Source organism: Cucurbita moschata, unplaced genomic scaffold (genome assembly GCF_002738365.1).
Source record: "Cucurbita moschata cultivar Rifu unplaced genomic scaffold, Cmos_1.0 Cmo_Scf00028, whole genome shotgun sequence".
NCBI lineage: Eukaryota > Viridiplantae > Streptophyta > Magnoliopsida > Cucurbitales > Cucurbitaceae > Cucurbita > Cucurbita moschata.
The window spans coordinates 314,478-340,894 of NW_019268544.1; the positions used below are offsets into that span (position 1 = coordinate 314,478).

Consider the following 26,417-nt stretch of genomic DNA (forward strand, 5'->3'; position numbering starts at 1 on the left):
AAAAAAAAAAAAAAAAAAAAAAAAAAAAAAAAAAAAAAAAAAAAGACTATTACATGAGTAGAATTGCCCAGCTGCATTTGACCGGAGCTGGGAAGGATAGGCACAAAAAGAGAACTGAGGAACTCCAGGCTTTAGAAGGAGCTCATAGAAGAACTCTAAGCTCTAGAGAAAGCTAATCAAGAATACTCTAGCTTGAAGGTAAGGATGGAAGCAGATATTATAAAGATCTTTGTTTAAAAATGGAACCTGCCACTGTGATGATTAGTATCATCTGGGATTCTTTCACACTGTTATCTCTTCTATTCTCCATACTTGGAAGTACTTAAAATTTATAGGCTTATATATTTTCAACCAGTCGTGGTAGTTCTTTTAGGCATTACCTTTCAAGTTTATCCCTTCCATTTATGTTTGTACTGTTAGCTAAAGTATGTACGGTGATTTAGACACTTGCTCATGCAATGAAATTTGTATTTCCTAACTAACAAAGTCCACATGTTAACAGAAACTTCAGACCATAAACCGTTGAAATCGAAAAACAAATAATAATCATAATAATAATATCTGAAATGTAAATGCATCAATAACCGGTCATATGCAGGGAGAAAATGTTACAAGAAAGACCAATTTCCTGACCTTCATAACTGCAATTACGAAGCAGTGCAGTGACTAGATGGCGAGTGGAGTCATCGTTTTCTACAAGCAAAACCTTGAGGGACCTAAGATGTAGAAATCTCTCCCAGCAGACCATAGATCCTTGAGGCTGCTGTTGCTGTTGTATTTGTACAATGTCCTGGGCTTGAACAGTAGGATTTCGCCCATCTTCTGCATTTCTAGTCAATCCATTGACCTTCAACTCATTTTCCTCCACCGGTCTCTGTTCCCTTCCAGACACACCATCGTTCACACTTCCATTCCCATCCTGTGCGTTACAATTTGGTCCTCTTAACTCTTTCACTTTGTGCCTGTCGGCATTAGCACTCATCAGGGTTGGCACTTGACGTCAATCAGATTCAGAAAAAATAGCTCTATGCAGTGTTCAAGAACCCCAAGGCAGACTATGGTGGAGGATTGGAGACAGATTCAGTGCATATTCTAAATCCAACAAGGAGCCTCAAAATCCAATGGTCGCTTGCTCCCTGGAAAAACCACCGCACCTTAAAACCCTAACCATTACATATGAACAAACAAGAACAACACACACTGCAAAAACAAATGTTTACAGACGTTAAGTAATTAATCCAAGAAAGTGAAGAAACAACGTAACTGAACCCGACAGATTAATAAATCAATTTTTAAAAAACAATTATCAAACCCTAAGTGAATCAAACCGAGAATCTCCGGACATTAACAGCAAGAAACCTACGTTCCACAAAAACCGATCTACAAATTACCTAGAAGATCAACGAACTAATCTATAAAAACTTGATGTAGATTCATCATTGACTTTTACTGAAAAAAAAAAAAGATGAAAAAAAAAATAAAACAAATAAAACAACAAGTATGGATCACCAAAATCGACTAGCTACGAATCAAACAACAGCAGCGTTAGAAACGAAAACATGCATGAAGAACATCACCATCAGAACTTCACCAATCTCATGAAATAGATCGATCTGGAGGCTGGAGAAGACAAAAGAAAGGTCTCAACAAATGGAGAATCTAGAGCTTAACTTCCTCTTCAATCCAGAACTTGTTGAATTTCACCTCTCTGTAATTTTCGAGTACTGTAGCAGTGACGAAGTTCTTGACCAGCCTCGGAACCCGGAAGCCAAAGGTTGAAGAAATGAGGTAATGGCCGAATTTTCTGTTTTTTTTTTTTTTTTTTTTTTTTTCCTTCTTCTCTCTTCAGAACTAATTTGAGATATAACAAAATATTAACAAAAAAAAATGGAAGAAGATATTGTAGAGAGCTCACGGAGAATGACGTGGACAAATTGGAGCTCTGGGATGGTTTAAATGTGCCACGTATGACGAAGATATTTCCAACGTGGCCGAAAACTCGGGCCACGGATTTCAGAAGCGGAACTAAATCTAAAGCCGCGAGCTAAAGAGATTGTATGGATCCGAAAGATTTAGTCGGGACACGTGTCGGCATTTCAGAGCCGATTTACCAAAAGATTCGCGGATATCAATAGATTTGGCTAATTTTTCGTCCATTCCCGTTGGCCAATAACTTTTTTTAATATACGCTCGCACACATATTATAATTTCTTTCACGGATGTAAATACACCTAAATTAAAATTTTGACTGGTTTTTTATTTTTTATTTTATACTTTTTATATTTATTCTTATTTATTAATAATTAGGTATCTGATAAAAACAAAATCTACCAAAATTTAATATAAAAAACCTTTGTTATAAAATAATATAATGATACATTTATTAACAAATTATAATAATTTTTTATGAAATTAATTAATCAAAGATAAAAAGATAAAATTAATTAATTAACAAATTTTAAATTATATTAATTAAACATCAATTTTTTTTATTTAAACAACTGAATATCTAAATTGATTTTTTTTTTCTCTAATTATTATCCAAAATTGTATAAATCTTTTTGCTAGTTTAGTGGAGTTTAAGATAAATAATTTATTTGAGTGATTTAGATAAAATTGTGTTACAAATATATTATTTAAAAAAAAATCAAATTTGATTGTTATAGTTTTAAAAAAATTGAAATTTAATTTATGAGTTTAGATGTTTAAATTAGTTTATATGATAGATATATAGCCTGTGGTTAATAGATTGTTTATCACTTGTCACAATCTCACTTCGATGGCAGCGAACTTGCGATTGTGTGGCATTCACTTTCCAGCAACAAGCGAGTTAAGTCTATTCATTCTTGCGTCGCTTACAACCAAGCGAAGTATACTCGAGCTTCAGGCTCCGGTTCAAGAAAAAAAAATTAGAAAACAGGGACAGGGAGATTTCGAATGAGAGTTTTGAAAGCAAGATTTGAGAAGTTGAAATTGGTGTTATGTGAGAATGTAAGCAAAAGGCAATAATAACGGCTTGGTACATATAACTATCGGGTAGGGGAAAGTTGAGAGTTCTACCAAATTGTAAAAAACATTTGTGAGGTTTATCAAATTATGAAGACAAATTCTAACTTTTAAAAGGGAAGGGATGTAATTATAATTTTCTCTCGAAGTAACTTTTTAGAATTTTTTTTTTTATTAAATTCAAAGTATTTTTTTTTTTTAATTTTTTAAAAACTTTTAAATTTTTTTAGATATATATATATATATATATATATATATATATATTTTAAGTTTAAAAGTATTTTTTAGATTTTTGAAAAAATTTATGAATTTTTACACAAGGTGGTATTTTTATTAATTTGAAAACTAGAACTAAAATATGAAAATTGATTAAAATGGTTTGTCTAATTTAATTTTTATATATATATATATATATATATATATATATTATATTAAAGATTTAAATTATATATATATTATAGATTTAAATTGGTACGCTGTGACCGGTAGTAGGATATCAGCAATCATGACGGAACGTGAGACGTCGTTTTCTAGTGTAATTTTAACAATTTATTATTATATTATTTTCGGGGATGGTAATTCAAAGTTTGGATATGATATTATTGAACCTGCAATAATATAAAAAATAGTTTGCTCATCCAATACGAACACGCCACGTTGCACCTCTTCGATTTGGTAGAATTACACGTGTCGATGTCTCATCATAAGATCTTTACACGTGTCGCTAGTTCATCCAAAGATCTCAGGCTAAATTAATTAAAATATCCATAAATTTTATACTTTATTTCAAAAATATAATTAAATTTTTATTAGTATCTAAAATACAATTCCCCTTAAAAAAAAAAAAATAATAAATTATTATCGTTCCACCTAAAAATAACGATGGTATAAAATAATTTTATTTCTAATGACGTTTAATAATCAGAAAATTGTCATAAATTAGGATGGCCTTATAGTATTTGGAGTTTTTCAATTTATTTCCTGTTGTTCACAAAATTAAAATTAAGCCCCTCATAATTGAACAACTTTCAATTATAACATTTTTGTAAATTTTCATAACCCAAGACTTATTTGGAATGATTTTTCAAACGCATAAAAATAGAATTTTGACGAACATAGTGTTGAGCAAATGATCGGGAAAATATGGAGCACAGACCATCTTGAACCATCGAACTATTGTAGTCAAGAGCTGGTATTGAGCCCTAGATTCAATGTGTGCAGCTGTGTAAACTTACTGCCTGGCAAAAACTAGAGCCAGGCAGCTCGGCCAGCTGCAATAGAATGAATTAAAAAGTGTGGAGCACAAACCATCTTGAACCACCAAACTATTGTAGTCAAGAGCTAGCTGGTATTGTGCTCTCTGGTTTCAATGTCTGCAGCTGTGTGAACTTACTGCCTGGCAAATGCTAGAGCCAGCCAGCTCGGCCAGCTGCAATAGAATATGTACCCGGGTGGGGCATTTAGAACACTCTTCCAGACCATATGCTATGGACGGGAAAGAAATCTACTCCCCTCTCAAACAGCTCAAGCTTATCACTAGCCAATATTGTGCTCTTTGGGCTTTCCCTTTCAAACATCCCGTCAAAGGGTTTTAAAATACGTCTACTAAATAAAGGTTTCCACACCCTTATAAAGAATGTTTCGTTCCCCTCCCCGATATGAGATCTCACACTGTTTTACTAAAAAACCAACCCCTTTCAGAAGCTTGCAAGAAAATTTCGTCATTAGGAAGATTTAAGACCTGAATCTCCAACAGATATAGACAATAATTCCACAGGGAAAACCCAGTAAGGGCTACTATAAGTACAATAATGCACTTGCACCAGATCGATCCATGAACAAATCTACTAAAACTGACACAAGTCTAGTCTAGCTTTAATGTAATTTCTCTTTCTAATGAGAAACAAATGTTTCATTGATGATATGACATATACCAAAAAAAAGAAAAAAGGAATGACCCTGAGGAACTAGGGGTTTCTAAAAGGCCTGCCAATAGATCAAAGTATCATTTAATCTATAATCTCAAAATGGGAAGAAGAAGCATTTACATAAATATATTCCATAAATCTGTCAAAAGAGAAACTAGTTGAACCAACGAACAGAACATCATAAAAATCATCAAATGGAACAATGTTATACTAATGAATATTGTGGTACAAGAATTCAAAATCATTTTTCTTCTAGTCGAGATAGATACTCAATGCTGTTACAAATCCCTGTTTGCAGCGAATCTACTCGACCAAATTAGAACATGTGAAATAATTCTCCTCCCTCCTTCCCAATTGGGGAAAAGAAAGAACAACATAACAATTTAGAAATTAATAAATAAATCTCAAGTTTGTTTAATTTTCAGTTTTTTATTGTCCTGCAAAATTGTTTGTGCCTGTTGTATATGTGGAAAATAATTAACTAACCAATCATTTGCCGTACTGTAATTTAGGCTGCTGCAGAAAGTTTCTCCTCAAAATCATCAAGATTAAGAACTTTCAGTAGCTTGGGCCAAGACTCTGGGATGCCACCTGGTAAGTCGAATTCCAACAATTTCCCTCTACTACGGTAATACTCCTCAACAGGTTGACTCTGATGCCACACACAAAAACAAATAGAGAACAAGAAATCGTCATTAGCTTAGAACAACATCAGAACGAACAGCGCGACAAGCAAAAAGTAACGTTATTTTCCCCCTTAATTCATCACTGATATTCAGAATGCAACAGAATTGGGAGCTACCTTTTCATTATACACTTGAAGACGCTCTTTTACAACTGTTTCGGTATCATCTGCCCGAGTAATTAGTTTAGACATGCAATGTGTAGGCGGAAGCAGTGGAGGCATACTCATTCCAGGATTGCCATTTACACCCTTTACATTAATGGAGGCAAGATTGAAGTTTTTTCCACACTGACCACAGATTCTTCTCCCAAGGCATTTCTCAAGTAACACATCCTCACGGAGCTTTAGATTAACCACCAAGTCTATATCAATCACCTCTTCCAAAATTTCCTAAAATGAAAGCAAAGAAACCAGAATCTAAGATGGGGCCTGTAAAGATTTCAGAACAAAAAGAAATACGCAAAAAGAAAACGGAAAGATGACGTAAAATGGAAAAGAAAGAGTGAGGGAAAATAGAATCCCATCTCATAATTATCTACAAAATCAGCATCAGAAGGTGTTTATTGTTGCTTACTCCACTCAGGATTTTAGTCTAAAAAAGCAGAATTAGAAGGAAATTAACACTTTTCCGTAGTAAAATCATTTATTAATCTTTTCAGAAAGAGGTTCAAGATCATGAAACTTGAATTAATCTAAGGAGTTCGAATCCAAGATATTATTTTCATTTACGCAAAAATTGAAAATGAGTAATTACTATGGAGCTAAAAAATATATGGCACAACTCCACATGCAAGACAATGAACAGTGGAGGTGATAAGGAAATGACTTTTTGACAATTGGTTTAAAAGATGGACCCACTTTAGAATTCGCCGGAAAACTTCTGTATGAAAAAACTATAGCCAAATTACTACTATTATTAGACCAAACACGAAGAAAGAGAAAAAAAAGGAAGGAAAAAGTGAAAGCTTAATGACACATTTCATCTTTACCACAGAATACTCACTGCTTGTCTAATTGTCCGAGGGAAACCATCAAGGATAAATCCAGATTCACCTTTCGCCTCACCGGCTTCAAGTCTCTTGGACAACAAGTTGATAATGATCTCATCCGATACCAATTTTCCCTGGTTAACAATCTCTGATAGCTGCATCGATCGAGATTAAAATGAGACAAACAAAGACAGAAAGGGGAAAAAAAAAAGCTTAAAAACCTTCATCGTGCAACTGTTACACGTTATCATCATAATTTGAAAAAATGAACACAATGATTGACTAAATCGCCAAATCCAATCTACTAGCAACCCTTCGAGATACTAACGCTCAATATCAAAGTAGATTTAAATTATCAGCTGCAAGACGATCCAGAAAGATTAAATTTCAAGTTACATAAATGGATGAAAGGGGAAAATACCTGGCGAGAAAGCGGGCTGGAGGAAGCGAGTTCTTCGCGGACGAGATCTCCGGTGGCGATGTGAGGGATACCGAGAAGGTTACAAAGACGACTAGCATAGGTCCCCTTGCCAACGCCAGGGCATCCAAGAAACACCCATTGAACGTTCCGATCCTTGGGATCTTTGCGGGGAAGATTGTGGTCTAAATTAAAAGGCAAAGTCGTAGTAGTAGGAGAGCTGAGTTCAGCAGCAACAGCTGAAGAGAAGCATCTCCTGAAGAGAGAAGTGGATGAAAGAGACGAAACCGTAGAGGATTTCGAATAGCGGAACAAGGCCGCCATGGATACTGCTCTACTGGAAGTATCCGATGGTCGAAGGGAGTTGGAGATGAAGGAAATATGTGGTTTTAAAACTAGGGTTTCGTTCGTTACGCGCGCGTGTTCGATGAATGCAATAACTCCCGTCAGAATAAATTATAAAAAAAGTTATTTTCTTTTTTTAAATAAAGGTTTAATATTCACAAATCCCATAAATATAACATTATTTTTCAATATTTAAAATCACTTTTTTTTTTCTTCAAATATATAACATTTATGTTGTTAGTTAACTCCTAGGTTGGGTAATTCTGTGGTGCAGTTGGCTACAGCCTCTCTCACTACCCATTCATTAAATTATTAAATTTAAAATGTGAGGTCTCCTTCTCGGCCTTCGTTTTTTCTATTAATTTTTATTTATTCCGAAAATATAACATTAGGACATTGGACATCTCGGGGTGGTGGCGCAGTTGGCTAGTTTTATTTATTCCGAAAATATAACATTAGGACATTGGACATCTCGGGGTGGTGGCGCAGTTGGCTAGTGCGTAGGTCTCATAGCTTCGAGTTATCCTGAGGTCGAGAGTTCGAGCCTCTCTCACCCCAATTTCTTCTTTTCGATGTTTTTTTTTTTCATTAAATTTAAAATGCGAGGTCTCCTTTTGGGCCTTTAATGGGCTTTCCTCATTCTTTCTATTAATTTTTATTTATTCCGAAAATATAACATTAGGACATTGGACATCTCGGGGTGGTGGTGCAGTTGGCTAGTGCGTAGGTCTCATAGCTTCGAGTTATCCTGAGGTCGAGAGTTCGAGCCTCTCTCACCCCAATTTCTTCTTTTTGATGTTTTTTTTTTTCATTAAATTTAAAATGCGAGGTCTCCTTTTGGGCCTTTAATGGGCTTTCCTCATTCTTTCTATTAATTTTTATTTATTCCGAAAATATAACATTAGGACATTGGACATCTCGGGGTGGTGGCGCAGTTGGCTAGCGCGTAGGTCTCATAGCTTCGAGTTATCCTGAGGTCGAGAGTTCGAGCCTCTCTCACCCCAATTTCTTCTTTTTGATGTTTTTTTTTTTCATTAAATTTAAAATGCGAGGTCTCCTTTTGGGCCTTTAACGGGCTTTCCTCATTCTTTCTATTAATTTTTATTTATTCCGAAAATATAACATTAGGACATTGGACATCTCGGGGTGGTGGTGCAGTTGGCTAGCACGTAGGTCTCATAGCTTCGAGTTATCCTGAGGTCGAGAGTTCGAGCCTCTCTCACCCCAATTTCTTCTTTTTGATGTTTTTTTTTTTCATTAAATTTAAAATGCGAGGTCTCCTTTTGGGCCTTTAATGGGCTTTCCTCATTCTTTCTATTAATTTTTATTTATTCCGAAAATATAACATTAGGACATTGGACATCTCGGGGTGGTGGTGCAGTTGGCTAGTGCGTAGGTCTCATAGCTTCGAGTTATCCTGAGGTCGAGAGTTCGAGCCTCTCTCACCCCAATTTCTTCTTTTTGATGTTTTTTTTTTCATTAAATTTAAAATGCGAGGTCTCCTTTTGGGCCTTTAACGGGCTTTCCTCATTCTTTCTATTAATTTTTATTTATTCCGAAAATATAACATTAGGACATTGGACATCTCGGGGTGGTGGCGCAGTTGGCTAGCGCGTAGGTCTCATAGCTTCGAGTTATCCTGAGGTCGAGAGTTCGAGCCTCTCTCACCCCAATTTCTTCTTTTCGATGTTTTTTTTTTCATTAAATTTAAAATGCGAGGTCTCCTTTTGGGCCTTTAATGGGCTTTCCTCATTCTTTCTATTAATTTTTATTTATTCCGAAAATATAACATTAGGACATTGGACATCTCGGGGTGGTGGCGCAGTTGGCTAGCGCGTAGGTCTCATAGCTTCGAGTTATCCTGAGGTCGAGAGTTTGAGCCTCTCTCACCCCAATTTCTTCTTTTTGATGTTTTTTTTTTTCATTAAATTTAAAATGCGAGGTCTCCTTTTGGGCCTTTAATGGGCTTTCCTCATTCTTTCTATTAATTTTTATTTATTCCGAAAATATAACATTAGGACATTGGACATCTCGGGGTGGTGGCGCAGTTGGCTAGCGCGTAGGTCTCATAGCTTCGAGTTATCCTGAGGTCGAGAGTTCGAGCCTCTCTCACCCCAATTTCTTCTTTTCGATGTTTTTTTTTTCATTAAATTTAAAATGCGAGGTCTCCTTTTGGGCCTTTAATGGGCTTTCCTCATTCTTTCTATTAATTTTTATTTATTCCGAAAATATAACATTAGGACATTGGACATCTCGGGGTGGTGGCGCAGTTGGCTAGCGCGTAGGTCTCATAGCTGCGAGTTATCCTGAGGTCGAGAGTTCGAGCCTCTCTCACCCCAATTTCTTCTTTTTGATGTTTTTTTTTTTTCATTAAATTTAAAATGCGAGGTCTCCTTTTGGGCCTTTAATGGGCTTTCCTCATTCTTTCTATTAATTTTTATTTATTCCGAAAATATAACATTAGGACATTGGACATCTTGGGGTGGTGGCGCAGTTGGCTAGCGCATAGGTCTCATAGCTTCGAGTTATCCTGAGGTCGAGAGTTCGAGCCTCTCTCACCCCAATTTCTTCTTTTCGATGTTTTTTTTTTTCGATGTTTTTTTTTCATTAAATTTAAAATGCGAGGTCTCCTTTTGGGCCTTTAATGAGCTTTCCTCATTCTTTCTATTAATTTTTATTTATTCCAAAAATATAACATTAGGACATTAGACATCTCGGGGTGGTGGTGCAGTTGGCTAGCGCGTAGGTCTCATAGCTTTGAGTTATCCTAAGGTTGAGAGTTTGAGCCTCTCTCACCCCAATTTCTTCTTTTCGATGTTTTTTTTTTCATTAAATTTAAAATGCGAGGTCTCCTTTTGGGCCTTTAATGGGCTTTCCTCATTCTTTCTATTAATTTTTATTTATTCCCATAATATAACATTAGGACATTGGACATCCCGGGATGGTAGCACAGTTGGCTAGTGCGTAAGTCTCATAGCTTCGAGTTATCTTGAGTTCGAGCCTCTTTTACCCCAATTTCTTCTTTTTCTATTAATTTTTATTTATTCCCATAATATAACATTAGGACATTGGACATCTTGGGGGTGGTGGCGCAGTTAGCTAGCGCGTAGGTCTCATAGCTTTGAGTTATCCTGAGGTCGAGAATTCGAGCCTCTCTCACCCCAATTTTCTTCTTTTGGATGTTTTTTTTTAAAAATTAAATTAAAAGTGTGAAAGAGTTCTTCTTTTGGGCTTTTGAAATAAAGCTGAAGAAGGCTTCATTTCTTCCCAACATCCTTAACACTAAGTCGTTTGCCAAGTTCCTTTATCATATATAGACTTTACTTCACAAAGGTAATTACAAGATATAGCACATTATCATTATATCATTAACAAAAAGAATCATTCTTTGGTATTGATAACCGATATTCTATTATATCCCTATTTCTTTGCAGCCAGTCTTTCAGTGATTTCTTTGTAACCTTAAGCCTCTGCACAGCTGCTGGTTTCCTAGTGGTGTACTTATTCCTTCCCATAATTCCGTTCAGTTTTGTAAGCGACATGTTAGAGCTTTCTGAACCAGCCACTTCATCAGGAGCAGTTGTAGGTCCTGCCGGAAGAACTTCAAGCCCCAACTCGTATTGCAAGAGTTTGGTTATTGCATCTCGCACTTCAAAGTTTTGTTCAACTAAATCTGGTTCAACTTTACTCACTCCTAAAATGATGAATATATCATCTTTTACTGATTCTCCTGCAGCCAAGAGAACAATGTTAGCACCCCTAATGGATCAAAGGACGCTGCTAAAGTCCACAAGGGTTCAGTGTTGAGGACGGGTGGGAGGGAGTCCCACGTTGGCTAATTTAGAGAATGATCATGAATTTATAAGGAAGGAATACATCTACATTGGTACTAAGTTATAAGTAAGTCCAAAGCAAAGCCATGAGAGCTTATGTTGAAAGTGGACAATATCGTACCATTGTGGAGATCTGTAATTCCTAATATTCAGTACTATTCTTAGAGGTGTGCTTAGACAGATGATACTATTCTCGCAAGTAGATATGTTTTGGAGTATGGCATTACCTAATGCATAATTCTCCTTGATCATTCGCAAAACTGCGAGAACGACGATACGGGCTTCGACCTGATTACATTCACCAGATGCTTAGTTTCATGCAGGCATACTTTTGAAATTTGAGATAATTTAAACAAGGCGTATTTTAAGGGCAAACTGGTGCAGGTTTTCCAAATAGAAAATTCAGTTCATAATAATGCGAACCTTTGTGAGCTCTTGCAGGTCAATCGCTAGGCTTTCGGTAAAACTCTTCTGCAGATGCTCAGCAACTTTTTCAAGAATTAAACATCGTGGTTTCCCGATGTCGGTTCTATTACAGGGTGCTGTCGCCTCCTCTTGCTGCTGATTGTTATTCTGTAGAACTCCTTCACACCATTCTGCAATCAACTCCTTGAGATAATGGTCGTCGGATTTGAACCTGAAAATGTTTTGGTCTGAAATAAATGTCCGTTCATATGCAAAGAAATCAAAGGCATCTTCTGGGCATTGCAAAAATGCTCGCTAAGCTGGAAGAATGGAAAAAGACTGATTTATTTTTACTTCATTGTTGGCAAACACTATACCTATCATGAATAGGAGACTAAATGTCAGTAGCGGTAATTGGATCTCGACATGATTCTATTGTGAAAAAGGACGCTCAAATCTAGATTAAATTACAAGCTTAGTTCATGAATTTTCAACATTGTCTATTTAGTCTGTCTAAATGTCCCTAAAACTTTGAACTTCAAATTTGTCTAAGACCACGAACTTTCAACTTTATATCTAATAGAACAATTAATTATAAAAAAGTTAATACATTAATGACCTATTGAAAGTTTAGGGTCTTATCATGCATAAAAAAAATTCAGTTTTATATCTAATAGATTATTTACTTATAAAAAGTTTAGGGGCCTATTGACACACAAATTTGAAAGTTGAAGGAGCTATTCAATACTATTTAAAGTTTAGGGACCAAATAGACAAACTTGAAAGTTCATGAACTAAACTTGTAATTTAACCTAGCATCAATTTTGTATACGTTACCCTGATTTCCTCATGTCCTGGTAAATAGCAAGGCATTGCTGTACTTCGTGTAATGAGCCATAAGTACTGCGGGCTCTCAGAAGTGTACTGTAGGTCACCTGCAAAACGAAAGCTACCATGATTATGGATGCCTCACTTTTCCTTCCATGGTTGGTGGCCTATAGCACTTAAATTCTTAGCTGCTAACGAAAGACAATAAAGCTAGCGGATGGTTTGTGACTCTTGCATGTTGAACGGAAAAAGAAGATCATACTTACTAAATTTGGCTGTATCTCAAATCTTTTCATTTCTTCAAATAATGAAAATGCCAGCCTCCAGTTTTTACATCCAACGCAAACCTATACCATTGCCAATGACAAGGATGTTTTAAGAAAATAGCCAACTAATTTATGCTGGTATGGGGGCATCACTATAATGAACTTCAGATGTCCGTCTAATGGTCATGGTTAGACTTAAAAAGTATGACAAGAGAGATTGAAACCTTGATAGCCGTTGTGTATGCAACAACATCAGGATCGACTCCAGCCATACGCATGGTTGTCAAGATCTGCACTGAAAATAAACATTGCAAGCGCACAGTGCATTAAAACGAAGCTAAATGATCAAATACAGAGGCATGTAAGAAGGAAGGAAGAAACCATAAAAGCATTCAGCAATACCACACCAACTAGAATTATATTCTCAAGGCTAAAGCTCTCCTTATCCCCCCATCCCCCCTTTTCTATCCTCCTCAGCTGTCTTAGGAAAGGAAGTCTTTCGCCTCCCGGAGAACAGGTGATGGATAGAAATGTGTAATGAGCAATGAAATTTTGACGACAATGGAAAGTAACCTCGATCAACAATGTTGCCAATGCTAAGAGGAAATATAACTTAATCGAGAGAAAAACTACATTTTTTACCTGCACAGCACTTTTCACGTCACGAGATCCTCCACATATGTCAATCAAAATTGACCAGCTAATGTGATTGGGTGTGAGGCCAACACTTTTCATCTCCTCCATCAAAGCTTTAGCATGGTAATAATCAGTACCACAAGCTTTCATTAGAATATTATAGGTTGTAATTGTAGGTTTGAAAGCAAAATTCCCAGCAAACTTGATTTGATGTACATGAGATTGAGCGTTAGGCATATTAGTAATACACAGTTGAGATGTTGGATCAGCATTCAAATTGTCATCGGTGCTGTTTCTTCTCTCTATATCATCCCAAAGTTCCTTTTCCCTCCAGGAGCGAAATAGACGAAAAGCTCTATCAAACTGGCGAGCTTCGACACAAGCATGTAAAAGAATATTACAACACTGTGTATTAGGTTCACATCCTGCTGAAACCATCTCTTCGAACAATTGGATTGCCAACTCAACAAGACCCGAATTAGCACATGAACTGATCAATGAAGACCAGGTCACCATATTTGGTGATACTCCAGCTGATTGCATGTCTTCTTTGACTCTGAGTGCCATTTTCCACAATTTCGCATCTGCAAAAACCTGAAAAATAATAATAAATCCTCAAAATACGAGGATACTGTACCATAGTATTTCACGGCTAGAATTTTTACGAATGAAATTTACACGCCGAGTAGATCTTGCACCTTTACAATTGTGCTGTAGGTGAAGACATCCAACTTCAACACACCTGTTGTCTCCAAATGCTTTACTTCCCTGTAAATGTCCTGTGCCAGATCAACTCTTCCTGCTAGGCAACAGGCCTTGAGAAGGATATTATATGAGGCCATATCAGCTGGTACACCAAGATTCTGAATTTATGAGTACTCATATCAGATATGTCGCATCACCAATGAACTCTGTATCTTCGATCTTCTAAAGCATGATTAAATACTGGGAATAGGGATATGCATTGAATATGTTGAAAAACAATGAAGGAACTCATGTCTCCAATCTTTTATTTTCTTCCAATGTTGGTGTATGTTGAGAGAGAGAGGGAAGGATTACCTGCATATTTTTGTACAATTGAAAGATGTAGTTCAAATCATGGGCGTTTACATTCATGAGACTGTTGAAGACATATACATTCGGGGTGACATTCTGACTGAGCAAATCCTGCAGAAAATTGAAAAATAGAAAACCTGAATCTCTGTGAATATAACTCTTGTAGAGATCTAAAGAATATAAGAACTTCCAAAAAGAAAGTAACAATTGTTAACCTGCTAAACCTAAAGCTGATACACATCTAATAAATACATTCAAGATCAAATTTTCCTGAAGTCTCTAATTTATGACGAGTCTCTGTTGCACACTAAGGACGTTGAAACCGATAGTCAAGAACAGTGCTTTATTTTCTGAACTACAACTGCTCAGATGCTTATAAACTACAACCGCCATTTCTAGACAGATGTTCGAGCAAGAATTACCTTAGCATAGCTATTCAAGCAAAATCATCTTTCATGTGTAAACAACAAGCATTAAACATAATTTCGCATTGCAGTTAGCACAGTACCTGATGATAGATGTTCCTCGATTTCTTGTAGTCACCACAGAGACCACAGACATCAATTATTGAGCGGTAGATATACATATTAGGACCATTCATATGAGCCTTGGATTCTGTATATGCCATGAAAGCAGATTTCAAGTCCCTTTTCTTGCCAAATTCATTTATAACTGTACAGAACAATATATCTGCTTGTGGTAAGATGCTAGCGTACCTGTATAATTCATCAACAACAAATTAGTGGTTCAGATACCGTATATTGTATCGACACCGATTTGAGGATTCCAAATATAGTGAAGAAAACTATCAAGTCAACTAAAAACCGAACAACTACAAACATTAATTCTTGTAATGGTTCCTCACCCTCCATGCTCCAATATACGTAAAGTCCTTTCAATTGAAACAGCCCCAAGTGTATGTTACAAACTTCATTGAATTTTAACCCCTTGAAGATGCATTTGATAACACAAATGAAGGTTTACCTAATTGCTATTTTTGGATTACGGGCATCAACACACAGTTTTATTACTTCGGACGGCTTCATCATTTCTTTGATCGAGAAACCAAAACCTGAAAACGGTAGCTAATTGTTAAACAATGCGAATAAATACCTGTTGGAAATCCAATCATGAACATTAATAGAAGCAGGTTGTTTAGTAATAATCAATTTCCATATTCGAGTAATTGAGTTCAGATTTCACAATTCTGCTAAGCTTTAACGTTAAATTTACAACACTTAACAAGGAACAAGCATGGAAAATTTCCCAAAAACAGTTTCATCCTAGAATTACCAGCCCTAATCATAAGAATGCTTCGTTAAGTCTGATGTGACAATGTCTACTCAGCTACATTTCAATATGTTCCTGCCGCAATATTAAGAAGAATAGCAAGCGTATGACAAATTCCTAAGTTACCGGAAAGAACCTCCATGAATTCGACGAGCTCCTCTAAGTCTCCGGACTTGGAAATTCGACGACACTCTCTCCTCAGCGACTCTACAGCCGACTCATCGCATAGTCCCACAGCCGAAATCCCAAGCTCCTCGACCTTCCTCAAAACCTGCACGACATTCCAAAGATTTCCCTCTCTAAGACACCGCGAAATCCCCTTGGCCACAAGCTCAACAGCCAACACCGCAGCGAATTGCGAGGGCTCAACACCAGCGACGACCACATTTTCCACCACCATCGCAAAATCGTCAAGCTTACCGCGCTCGGCGAGCTTCGATGCGACGTCAGCGTAGTGACGGAGAGAAGTTTTCCCGCCGGATGAGGCGCCAGCAATGTCCCATTGGACAGAGGACAGAAGAGGAGAACGGGAATGGATAGTGGAAGGACGAGAAGAAAGCGGTGAGTGCGTTCCAGTGGGAAATACGTTGGAAAGCGAGGAATTTAGGGCCTTGGAGTGGCTAGGGCGGCGGGAGCAACGTCCGGCAATGGAGCTGGAGGAGGAGGAGGAGGAGGCGGAGCCGAGGATGAGGAGACCACGCATTCTTGGCCAACGGTTAACGAGTTCTGAACTTCTTCAGTTGATTTTATATTTCTCCTCATCGGAATTTTCCCTTTTTTTTTTCTTTTTTTTCTTTTTTTTTGTATGAATTAATTATTATTTTCGGGAATGGATTTGATTTGAAAGGCAGCGGTTTGTTCTCTTGTTTGGTGGTACGATACCAATAGCAAAACGCCGCCGTTTCATTTGTTCAGATATTTTTCGACTCAATATAATATCATTTTTCTAAATTTGTGTTATATATTCGTTTTTTTTATTATTTTATTTTCATATTTAAATAAGTTTTCACATAATAAAAATATTACTACACAGTCAATTTTCTTAAATTTTAAATATATAAAAATATAATATGGCGTACTATAATTAATCTTTAATTTTTTTAATTCAAAATTTGATTTTTTCAATGTAGCATATTTTATTTTAATATTTTAATATTTTAATAATATATGGAAGCCTCCAAGTTTCAAATTATAAATGGTTTGGTTAATAATATGAAATATATTTACCAAAAATTTTAAAAAAATTAATTTAATATTTAAAATTTTAATATATATGGGATAATTTTGATAGTGAAAGGGTAAAATTGTAATAATTACCCCAATCTTGTCCAGCCCAATTTTGGCCCATACTTTCGGCCCAGCCCACTTATTAAAAAAACTATTAGAGATTATTAATAAAATAATTAAAAGGAAAAAAAAGGAGCGATAATCAGCGCCGAATCGCCGATCTTCTTCGTCTTCCCGATCTCAGGTTCTCTCCATTCCCATTCTCGTCTTTCAAGTTTCAGTTTGATCTTCTTCTGTTGTTTTGCACGAATTAAACCCTAATTCGATCGCCATTGAAGCACTCAAGAATGCTTCAGCATCAAATTGTACAGTCCCCAGCAAGATTGGGCTTGACGAACCCTAATTCTCCTTCAATTCAAAACCCTACCCCACCGAAATTGCCCCCTTCTCAACAATCCCACCACCAAAATCCATCCAATCTTTCATCTCCGACTCCCTCCTCCACGCTTCTTCCTCTCCTTCCTCCTCTTCCTAGAGCTCAAGCTCTTCTCCTGCAAATGGCTTCTTTAGCTTCCAAGCTCTTCGAAGTTTACCCCAATCGAGCCCTTTGGCTCACTGCATTTCGGGGCTCTCTTCCCACTTTTCTTAATTCTCAAACCCAGTCGGCTCCCTCTACGCCGCTTGATTCTACTCCGTCTACTTCAAAAGAAATTCTGTCACTGTTTAATGTTCTGCAGACTCAATTATTTGAAGCTGTTGCTGAGCTTCAGGAGATTCTTGATCTTCAAGACTCTAAGCAAAAAATTGCTTATGAAATGCGGGCTAAAGATGCTGCTCTTCGTGCTTTTGCTAATAAACTAAAGGATGCTGAACAGGTTCTTGATGTTTTGTTTGATGATTATGCTGATTATCAGGGTCATAAACGTGTTAAAACTAGCGATGATGTCGAAAACGAGTCATTGTGTTCGACTACTACTGTTGCATCCCAGTTGAAATTATCTGATATATTGTCATATGCTCATAAAATAAGCTATACTACTTTTGCACCACCTGAATTTGGGGCTGGACAAGCTCCGTTGCGCGGGGCGCTTCCCCCTGCCCCGCAAGAAGAGCAAATGCGTGCTTCCCAGTTGTATACTTTTGCTGATCTTGATGTTGGCTTGCCTAAATCAGTTGAAAGTACTGAGAAAACCATCGAGCCAATGATTGAGGCACCAGCTCCAGTGCCAACAGATGCCAATCCTTTAGCTCTGGCGGGTATTCAAGGGCTGCTTCCTCCAAATATCACTGTGCCATCTGGTTGGAAGCCTGGAATGCCTGTGGAATTACCTAGGGATTTACCAATGCCCCCTCCTGGATGGAAGCCTGGGGACCCTGTGCCATTGCCGCCATTGGACTCTCTTCCTGTTGCTAGAGTTGATGAGCCACAGTTGAGGCATAATGCTCTTCCAGGATTACACAGACCTCAAGAGCCGATTCAAGTTAGGCATGTTCAGTTGGATATTCTCGATCAAGACGATGATAGTAGCGATTATGCTAGTGAAGAAGGAAGCTCTGAAGATGATGATTGAGGAAACCCGCCTGCTGGATCACTGACTAAGGTGCCTAAATGACCGTATAGCGACGAAACAGGCATGGGTGTAGAGATAATCACAAGGTTGCTGCGCTTAACCTTTACGTTTAAAGAGTGAAATAGTTCGCTGATCACCGAATATGAATGGAGATTAAGCATGTTTCCTTTGTTTTGAATGTAAGCTAATCAAACCCTCTTAGGATACTGGATGCACTTTGAACCTAAGCTAATCAAACCCTCTTAGGATACTGGATGCACTTTGAACCTGAGTAAAGAGTGTCCCAACTTTAGTACCATGTTGTTGGTCGGTCGAGTGCGTGCTTAATAAGCTTTTAGCAATTCATGGAAGCTATCGCCATGACAATTCTCGTGATACAATCATTTTACCTTACTATGTTTGGTTGTCGAGTGCGCGCTTTGTAAGCCTTTAGTCATTCATGAAAGCCATGCCTCGACAATTCTCGTGATACAATCATTTTACCTTACTATATTTGGTCGTCGAGGTGACTTGTAATGAAACGAAATGTAGATTGCTGATGTTGTAGCATTTTCTCGTGTGGTATTCATTGAACTCAGAAAAATTTCCCATTGGCTTGTTTCTCTTGTCATTTAGGATTTCCTAGTTTTTAGCCTATTGGCTTGCGTTAATGAACAATGAATGCCGTTCTTCTAAAAGAAAACTATATATACTTTTGGGGTTTCATGAACTGGGCTTTGAATCAGGCCCATTTGTTCGGTTGGCCCAAACGAATTGGGTTGGGCCTGGCAGGGAATTTGAGGAAGACGCAAATAACTTCAGGTTAACAAAATGAAAATATTGAATTGAAAAGTTGGGGGCAATAATGTAATTTCACACCTTTATTTTATTATTTTTCATATTTAATAATTAAGAAAAAATAATTAATGATCCATTTTTGTGACACGAAACACATATATAAACTCTCAGCCAGCAAACCCTAATTCTTCTCTTCCTCTCTCTCTTCTCTTCTTCACTTCACACACGAACACTCTTCAATGGCTGTTGCCGCCGCTCGCCCTCTTGTTTCGGTTCAGTCCCTTGAAGGGGACATGGCCACTGATGCGGCACCCGGCGTCCCGCTGCCCGACGTGATGAGGGCCTCAATTCGGCCGGATATTGTTAGCTTTGTTCATTCCAATATCTCAAAGAACAGCCGCCAGCCCTACGCCGTCAGCAAGCGCGCCGGCCACCAAACCTCCGCTGAGTCCTGGGGTACCGGACGTGCTGTGTCCCGTATTCCTCGTGTCCCTGGCGGTGGTACTCACCGTGCTGGTCAGGGTGCTTTTGGAAACATGTGTCGTGGTGGTCGAATGTTCGCTCCAACTAAGATCTGGCGACGTTGGCACCGAAAGATCAATGTGAATCAGAAGAGGTATGCTGTTGTTTCGGCTATTGCGGCCTCGGCTGTTCCATCGTTGGTTCTTGCTCGCGGCCATCGTATCGAGTCTGTTCCTGAATTGCCTCTTGTTGTGAGCGACTCGGCCGAAGGCGTTGAGAAGACCTCCGCTGCAATCAAGGTTCTCAAACAGGTTGGTGCTTTTCCCGATGCTGAGAAGGCCAAGGATAGCCATGCGATCCGTCCTGGTAAGGGTAAAATGAGGAACCGTCGCTACATTTCTCGCAAGGGTCCGTTGATTGTTTACGGAACTGAGGGCGCTAAACTTGTTAAGGCCTTCCGTAACATTCCGGGAGTTGAGATTGCCAATGTTGAGAGGCTTAATTTGTTGAAGCTCGCTCCTGGTGGTCACCTTGGAAGGTTTGTGATCTGGACCAAGTCTGCTTTTGAGAAGCTTGATTCTATTTATGGATCTTTCGAGAAGCCTTCAGAGAAGAAAAAGGGTTATGTCCTCCCAAGGTCTAAGATGGTGAATGCAGATTTGTCAAGGATTATTAACTCTGATGAAGTCCAATCTGTGGTGAAGCCGATTAAGAAGGCTGTTAAGAGAGCTCCATTGAAGAAGAACCCATTGAAGAACTTGAACGCCATGCTCAAGCTTAACCCGTATGCCAAGACTGCTAGAAGAATGGCTCTTTTGGCGGAGGAGCAACGTGTTAAGGCTAAAAAGGAGAAACTCGACAAGAAGAGGAATTTGACTACAAAGGTACATCATTCATGTTCTTAGTGATTATCTTCATTCTTTTAGAAATTAAGTTGCGCATATCTCCATAGCAGATTGATTGGATTGGCGATTTCCTTCAAATACTTATTAAGTTGATATTATTTTTTATGTGGGTTTGGTTTCGCTCTTAAGATTGATGGCATAATTAATTTAATTTTATGTTACATACAGTGGAATCTTTGTATCTGGCTCATAGTTATTGGGTCTGCTTAATGACATGCTTTTATGAAAATTATTGCTCTATGTTCAATCATGTCCTGTTGTCATTTAACTTCGATATGCATCGTTCTTGAGGACTACTGTTTACTCTCATCACTTATACTTCATAATTGATTAGATTGGTCGAATTCTTAAGTACACTTTTTTTATGTGCTCGCCTTATCCATCCTTGTAAGTTCAAGTAATCTCTTGTTGATTTGGTAGAGAACTAATTTATTTTATAGATTTCTTTGTTTCATCATGATGACAAGATGTTCGTTTTATCCTTCCAAAAGTTTGTCCTTTTTGGTTTCTCATTTTAAGTTGAATCATCGATACTCCGTGACCAGAAGTTGTTTTATACGGTGGCACAATCATATGATCATATCATCTGCATTTTGTGGAACCAGACTTTGTTGTCTCAGTACACATCCTATTCATGGTGTTGACTTTCTTCTCTCCATTTTTTGTACATGATCCTCACAGGAGGAGGCTACTTCAATCAAAGCTGCAGGCAAGGCATGGTATCAGACGATGATCTCCGACAGTGATTACACCGAGTTCGACAACTTCTCGAAATGGCTCGGCGTCTCTCAGTAATTTCGCTTTTCTTTATTCAAAATCTCATAGACCTCATTACTTCGGTAAATCTAGTTTTGTCAAGGAGTTGATATTTCTTGCTTGGATTGTTGTTGCGTTTAGAGTTTAGGAGAACAATGAGTGAAGTAACATGATAATTTACCTTTAGCCTTTTGCTCTCCCATTTTTATCTACATTCCTCCTCTTTGTTCATCTACAAGGAGTGTGTAGTAGTTGCCTTTTATCATGTCACCATGGTGAGATTACATCCACTGTGATATGCAATTCTTCTGCTTTTAATGGTCATTGTTCTTGATGCCCTTTTATTCAATGCCATATCATTTTTCCCCATTGGCTTTGCCTTAGAGCCTTGGAGTGATTAGTATTATGCAATTTCTAAAATTAAAATTGTTGGGGATTTGTTCTCCATCCTTGATTTTCAAATTTTATGAAAAATTATGCAAAATATTGTTTAGAGGACCATATTTATAAGGGTAATTATAAAAAATATTGTTTACAATTGTATATTGTGTGTTTATAAATCTTCAATATAATATAATATATTTTCTTCCCCCATATATTTTTTATATCATTTGATTATGTTTTGAATTGTTTTGTTTATATTGTATTTTTTTTCTCCTTAGATTTGCCAACCTTATCTTCAACAAATTAAATGCACAAACAAAAGGTGCTAATTCGATTGGGTTGGAATAGATTTTGTTTTGAAGAAATGAAAATTTTAGTTCGGTTTGTAGGTTGAATGCCTTTTTTGTTCTGTCAACCCGAATAATTTGAGAATAAGATCCACAACCCCTTAAAATTTTTTATGAAAATTAAGAATATTTGGCGTTTGTTTATAGATATTAGTGTTGTATTGTGATGTATGAATGTTTAATATTCAAATTTGATGTGAAAGTGAAGAAATCAATGACTTGACTCAATTCTGGTTGTGAATCCTATTCTAATCATTTGAATTACTAACCTAACCAATACAAGTTAGTCTAAAAACTATATTAAAAAATAGACAACTCAATGTAAGTCGAAATGGTTCTTTCCAGAATTTTTGATACTTTATAATGTTGTACCAAAGAATTTCCTTTTGCTACCATATAGTATTCATCCAGAAAATATCATATTCGTAAAGCAGAAACATACAAGACGTATGGAACAAAAATTCGTTTATTTCGTAAAACTTTTGTTGCTTGATAATTGATTTTAATATTTTTATTTATTTATTTAATGGTTCCTATTTAGAATGGGCATTAGAGTAAGTTAACCTAATGATTACCTCAAAAGTATTCAACCTATGAAGGGAGTAAATAAGCAAGTTGCTCTTTTGCCATTTAATAAATAAGAAAGTTTGTGTGGTACCACCAACATTCAAAGTTGATTGAAACAAAAAGTAATTTTTTTTTTTTTTTTTTTTTTTTTTTTTTTGGTTCGATCTTAAGTTTATTCTTTATTTATTTATTTATTTATTTTATTTTATTTTTTTGTTTGTGCACTTCCCTAATTAAAAAAATGTTTAGTATGTTTCTAAACTTTCTATTTCGTATTTAATAAATCACCCAATTTAAAAAAAATATCTGTGTTTAATAGATTTGGGATTTAAATTAGACACAAATACAAATTAAAACATCTTTTAAAGTTTGGAGGTCTATTAAATAAAAAATTGAAAGTTCATATAAAAATACGTCTCTAAAATTTGTCGCATTATTCTCAGTGTAATGATACAAAATTAGTGACAATTAATTAATAAAAAATAACATAAATGGCCAAAGCTAACATCATTCAAAACTCGGAAGCTAAATACATATAATCTCAAAACAAATGTAAACTCAAGGGTAAAAATGTAAAATTGTAAAACCTAACGATGAAATGAAAGCTCTACTATAATTAAAAAAAAATTAAAATTAAAATTTAAAAAATAAAAAGATATTTTTGCTCTTTTTTATTCGTCATTAAAAAGGAATAGAAAGCAATTGGTTAACCTTTTATGAGTGGGAAAAGGGTTTATAATACTAAAAATAAAAGAGATTAAGAATTTTACAAAAAAAAAAAAAAAAAAAAAAAAAAAAAAAAAATGACCATTGGCTAAGTTAATAATGCCTTTAAAGAGATGACTCTTCGTAGTTGCCTTGGGCAGGTTTAATATTATGATTTTTTTTCTTAATTTTTTTCAATTTTTCGAGGAATTTTTAATAATATTAAGAAAATAAATTGTCCTTTCGAGTTGATGATGAGACTATGAATCTCTCCTAAGGTCATTTCTTAAATGTTATTAAAAAAAATGAAAAATTTTCAAAATAAAATAAAATAAATATATATATATATATATATATATAAAAGTTGACGAGTTAACTATTCATAGGAATTCACAATTGTTTCTTTTTAAGCACAATAAGCGATGATTATAAAAATTTAGAATTTAATTTGAAGAAAAAAATACACGTCAATTAATGTCCAAAAAAGAAACTAAAAAAAATTGTATCACTGTAATGACACGAGGAATATTACTCTTAGGACGAGTTCGTAAATTATATATAAGAGCATAAAGAGGAACAAACCCAAAAATATTTCAAAACTGGATCAAAATCTAATAAAAACCCGAGAAGAAATAGACCCAGTAACGATATCCTACCGATCTAGATTTATCTTTTCAAATTCAATTCTTACCTTAAAAAAATATGAAAAGTTTAGGTAAAAAGATTCTAAAAGTAGGTCTCTAAAATTTGTCGCATTATTCTTTAATTTATCTGGTGTTGCAAGTGTCATATTAGTGCCTACCTTTGTCGTTCTTACAGGTCACTTATTCTCCAAAATTACAGTTACCGTTGATGTTAAATAACAGCTAGATCAAAAATTTTCTCGTTCATATTTCGATTTTAACCATGAAAGCATACTTTGTCACGGAATGATTTTTTTTTTTTTCATTCTTCAAATTGGAAAATCCTAAATTGTGAATAATTTAATTTATTATTATTAATTTTGCTTTATGAATGGAACAAAATCAAAATAATTTAAACTTGGGTAAGTTCATTGAATCTAATAATTTAAAAAAAAAAAAACACATTCATAAGATAACAACATAATATGACTAAATTAAGTTAATTATCACTTCTAATTTCACGACAACTCCTTAATTATTGCCCTAAAAACGTTTTAAATGACTTAATTTCCTTTATAAATCTCATCATTAGGTGTAAACAAATTTTTTAATCTTATTTTATGGAAATTCAACATTAAATTAATGGGATTTGACATATAAAAATAATAAAGTTGCTTAAGACAATAATTCTAAAAATTAAAAAAAAATAAAAAAATAAAAACTTTTGTCTTTATATAATAAATATATTTTAAATTAAAAAAAAAAAAAAAAAAAAAAAAAAAAAAAAAAAAAAAAAAAAAAAAAAAAAAAAAAAAAAAAAAAAAAAAAAAAAAAAAAAAAAAAAAAAAAAAAAAAAAAAAAAAAAAAAAAAGGGCAAAAAGCAACAAAACCCAATAAAAACTAAGTCCTAAGGTTAATTGAATCATAATGCACTGAATGAATATGGGATCCAACTAATAATAATTAATATTTTTGTTATATATTATGGAGAAAATTTAAAAGCTCTAGTGGGACAACCATTTTCATAAAGAGATCTTTTTTATTTTTAATTTGGTTCTTATAATTTTATATTATTTTTAAAATAATTTTAATTCTTCTTCTTATTATTTTTTTTTTACAAATCATTCAGTATATTTTGAATTTTAAGTGGTCCAAAATGGCAATAATTATATATTTTTTAATGCAAAATTATAAAAAAAAAATGGATTTTTTTTTAAATGGGTTATATAATATAATATTTAAAAGTTTAGGAAATAAAAAATAATTAAATTATTCTAAAGTAATAATACATTTTGGCCATGATTTGTGGAATTATTTTTTTTTTAACAGCCATTTAATCTGAATTTGTTTGTTTTTTTTTTGCCATTAATTACATAAAATAAAAGCATTATTTATTAATAATTTTTTTTATTGAACTAAAAAAACATCGACCGAAAAATTTGAATTTGTAATTTTTGATGTAAATTTAAATTTATTAAAATGAGTGAATATTAATAAAATTATTATCGAGATGACCCTCTTAAGCAAATTCATAAACCCAATATTAATGAAGATAAATCCAATATTAATTAAGATAGATCCAATATTAATTAAGAGATAAATGTTACGGTGAAAGTCAAAAGCTAAAAAATTCAACCTTAGGATAAATGGTAAGTTTATCCAAATTAATGGCATTTGATTTCATTTGACATAACTTTCAAACCAACATTATTAAAATAATAATAATAATAATAATAATAAATAATAATTTTGATGATTATTAGTTTCATTTATGAATTATCAATTTGATTTGTCGATAGAAAGGTCAATTTTTGCGGCAAAGCTTTCAGTTTATTGAGTTAAATGATCGATGATATGCATGACAAGAAAACTAATATACATATAAATATATTTATATAAGAAGTAAAAAAAATTAAATTAATAATACGTTTTAATTTATTCCATGAGTCAACTCAACCATATATTTAACATTTTTTTTAATTTAATAAATATATTAAGCTTAAACTAAATTTTGTATTTAATAAGATATTAAATTTTATATTTTAATTAAAAAAAAAAGCTGAATAAAATTAGAAATTTAAAAATTTATTATGATTTGATATTAAAAACACATTTGGAAAAAGAAAATTAATAATTTAAAATAGGTTTAAAATAATTCTAAAATAATTTTAGAATATGAAGTGTTGGTTTAATAATTAAAAAGTAGATTAATTAAAAATATATGTTTTAATAAATGCAATTTTTCACGAGTTTCTAAAATTTTAAAAGTTTTTTAAAACATAATTAAACTTTTTTTTTTTATTTGATGAAAATTCTGAACCTAAATAAACTAAACATTTTTTAATTTTCCATTTTTTTTGGTTATTTAAATACGCGAGGAATTAAAACGATTTACAGAGCCGAGCAGA

General features: G+C 34.8%; 5 protein-coding genes and 6 non-coding genes across 20 annotated transcripts in view; 8 read left to right on the forward strand and 3 right to left on the reverse strand.

Moving 5' to 3' along the window:
- The window catches only part of LOC111463334 (two-component response regulator-like APRR7), a 9,777-nt gene extending 7,920 nt beyond the window's left edge, over window positions 1-1,857 (reverse strand). For 2 of the 9 annotated variants that reach the window (XM_023107223.1, XM_023107216.1), the window contains exons 1-2: window positions 1,578-1,857; window positions 634-1,200 (exon numbers count right to left, since the gene is read on the reverse strand). In XM_023107223.1, coding sequence (XP_022962991.1) covers window positions 634-982 — 349 coding nt within the window. In that variant the 5' untranslated portion in view covers window positions 983-1,200; window positions 1,578-1,857. Of the gene's footprint in view, window positions 1-633; window positions 1,201-1,391; window positions 1,529-1,577 lie in introns of those variants that run through there. The other 7 variants (XM_023107221.1, XM_023107220.1, XM_023107217.1 and 4 more) reach the window with 7 other exon arrangements.
- Window positions 1,858-5,112: 3,255 nt separating this feature from the next.
- Window positions 5,113-7,407, reverse strand: LOC111463590 (adenylate kinase 1, chloroplastic-like). The gene is made up of 4 exons (XM_023107592.1): window positions 7,030-7,407; window positions 6,623-6,763; window positions 5,737-6,009; window positions 5,113-5,586 (listed from the first exon to the last, which is right to left on the reverse strand). The coding sequence occupies exons 1-4, from the start codon at window positions 7,348-7,350 to the stop codon at window positions 5,443-5,445; spliced, it is 879 nt and encodes a 292-aa protein (XP_022963360.1). The 5' UTR covers window positions 7,351-7,407; the 3' UTR covers window positions 5,113-5,442.
- Window positions 7,408-8,291: 884 nt separating this feature from the next.
- On the forward strand, window positions 8,292-8,375 carry TRNAM-CAU. The gene is given in 2 exon segments: window positions 8,292-8,329; window positions 8,340-8,375. It is a non-coding gene; the product is annotated as a tRNA-Met (tRNA).
- A 139-nt stretch (window positions 8,376-8,514) lies between these two features.
- TRNAM-CAU lies at window positions 8,515-8,598 on the forward strand. The gene is given in 2 exon segments: window positions 8,515-8,552; window positions 8,563-8,598. It is a non-coding gene; the product is annotated as a tRNA-Met (tRNA).
- Window positions 8,599-8,959: 361 nt separating this feature from the next.
- Window positions 8,960-9,043, forward strand: TRNAM-CAU. The gene is given in 2 exon segments: window positions 8,960-8,997; window positions 9,008-9,043. It is a non-coding gene; the product is annotated as a tRNA-Met (tRNA).
- A 361-nt stretch (window positions 9,044-9,404) lies between these two features.
- TRNAM-CAU lies at window positions 9,405-9,488 on the forward strand. Its single transcript is given in 2 exon segments — window positions 9,405-9,442; window positions 9,453-9,488. It is a non-coding gene; the product is annotated as a tRNA-Met (tRNA).
- Window positions 9,489-9,626: 138 nt separating this feature from the next.
- On the forward strand, window positions 9,627-9,710 carry TRNAM-CAU. Its single transcript is given in 2 exon segments — window positions 9,627-9,664; window positions 9,675-9,710. It is a non-coding gene; the product is annotated as a tRNA-Met (tRNA).
- Window positions 9,711-9,850: 140 nt separating this feature from the next.
- Window positions 9,851-9,934, forward strand: TRNAM-CAU. Its single transcript is given in 2 exon segments — window positions 9,851-9,888; window positions 9,899-9,934. It is a non-coding gene; the product is annotated as a tRNA-Met (tRNA).
- A 728-nt stretch (window positions 9,935-10,662) lies between these two features.
- LOC111463609 (pentatricopeptide repeat-containing protein At5g02830, chloroplastic) lies at window positions 10,663-16,457 on the reverse strand. 2 transcript variants are annotated; one of them, XM_023107626.1, is made up of 12 exons: window positions 15,812-16,457; window positions 15,380-15,467; window positions 14,904-15,111; window positions 14,399-14,506; window positions 14,082-14,202; window positions 13,346-13,923; window positions 12,928-12,993; window positions 12,704-12,784; window positions 12,447-12,544; window positions 11,628-11,841; window positions 11,432-11,492; window positions 10,663-11,101 (listed from the first exon to the last, which is right to left on the reverse strand). In XM_023107626.1, the coding sequence occupies exons 1-12, from the start codon at window positions 16,386-16,388 to the stop codon at window positions 10,740-10,742; spliced, it is 2,562 nt and encodes an 853-aa protein (XP_022963394.1). In that variant the 5' UTR covers window positions 16,389-16,457; the 3' UTR covers window positions 10,663-10,739. The 2 variants fall into 2 exon arrangements, with proteins under 2 accessions (XP_022963394.1, XP_022963393.1); XM_023107625.1 differs by having other exon boundaries at window positions 13,346-13,933; window positions 14,038-14,202; window positions 15,812-16,455.
- Window positions 16,458-17,103: 646 nt separating this feature from the next.
- LOC111463518 (mediator of RNA polymerase II transcription subunit 4) lies at window positions 17,104-19,034 on the forward strand. Its single transcript, XM_023107480.1, has one exon. The coding sequence runs from the start codon at window positions 17,260-17,262 to the stop codon at window positions 18,481-18,483; it is 1,224 nt and encodes a 407-aa protein (XP_022963248.1). The 5' UTR covers window positions 17,104-17,259; the 3' UTR covers window positions 18,484-19,034.
- A 403-nt stretch (window positions 19,035-19,437) lies between these two features.
- LOC111463360 (60S ribosomal protein L4) lies at window positions 19,438-21,737 on the forward strand. Its single transcript, XM_023107268.1, has 2 exons — window positions 19,438-20,606; window positions 21,309-21,737. Exons 1-2 carry the CDS (start codon window positions 19,500-19,502, stop codon window positions 21,420-21,422), a joined length of 1,221 nt encoding a protein of 406 aa, XP_022963036.1. The 5' UTR covers window positions 19,438-19,499; the 3' UTR covers window positions 21,423-21,737.
- Window positions 21,738-26,417: the final 4,680 nt, after the last annotated feature.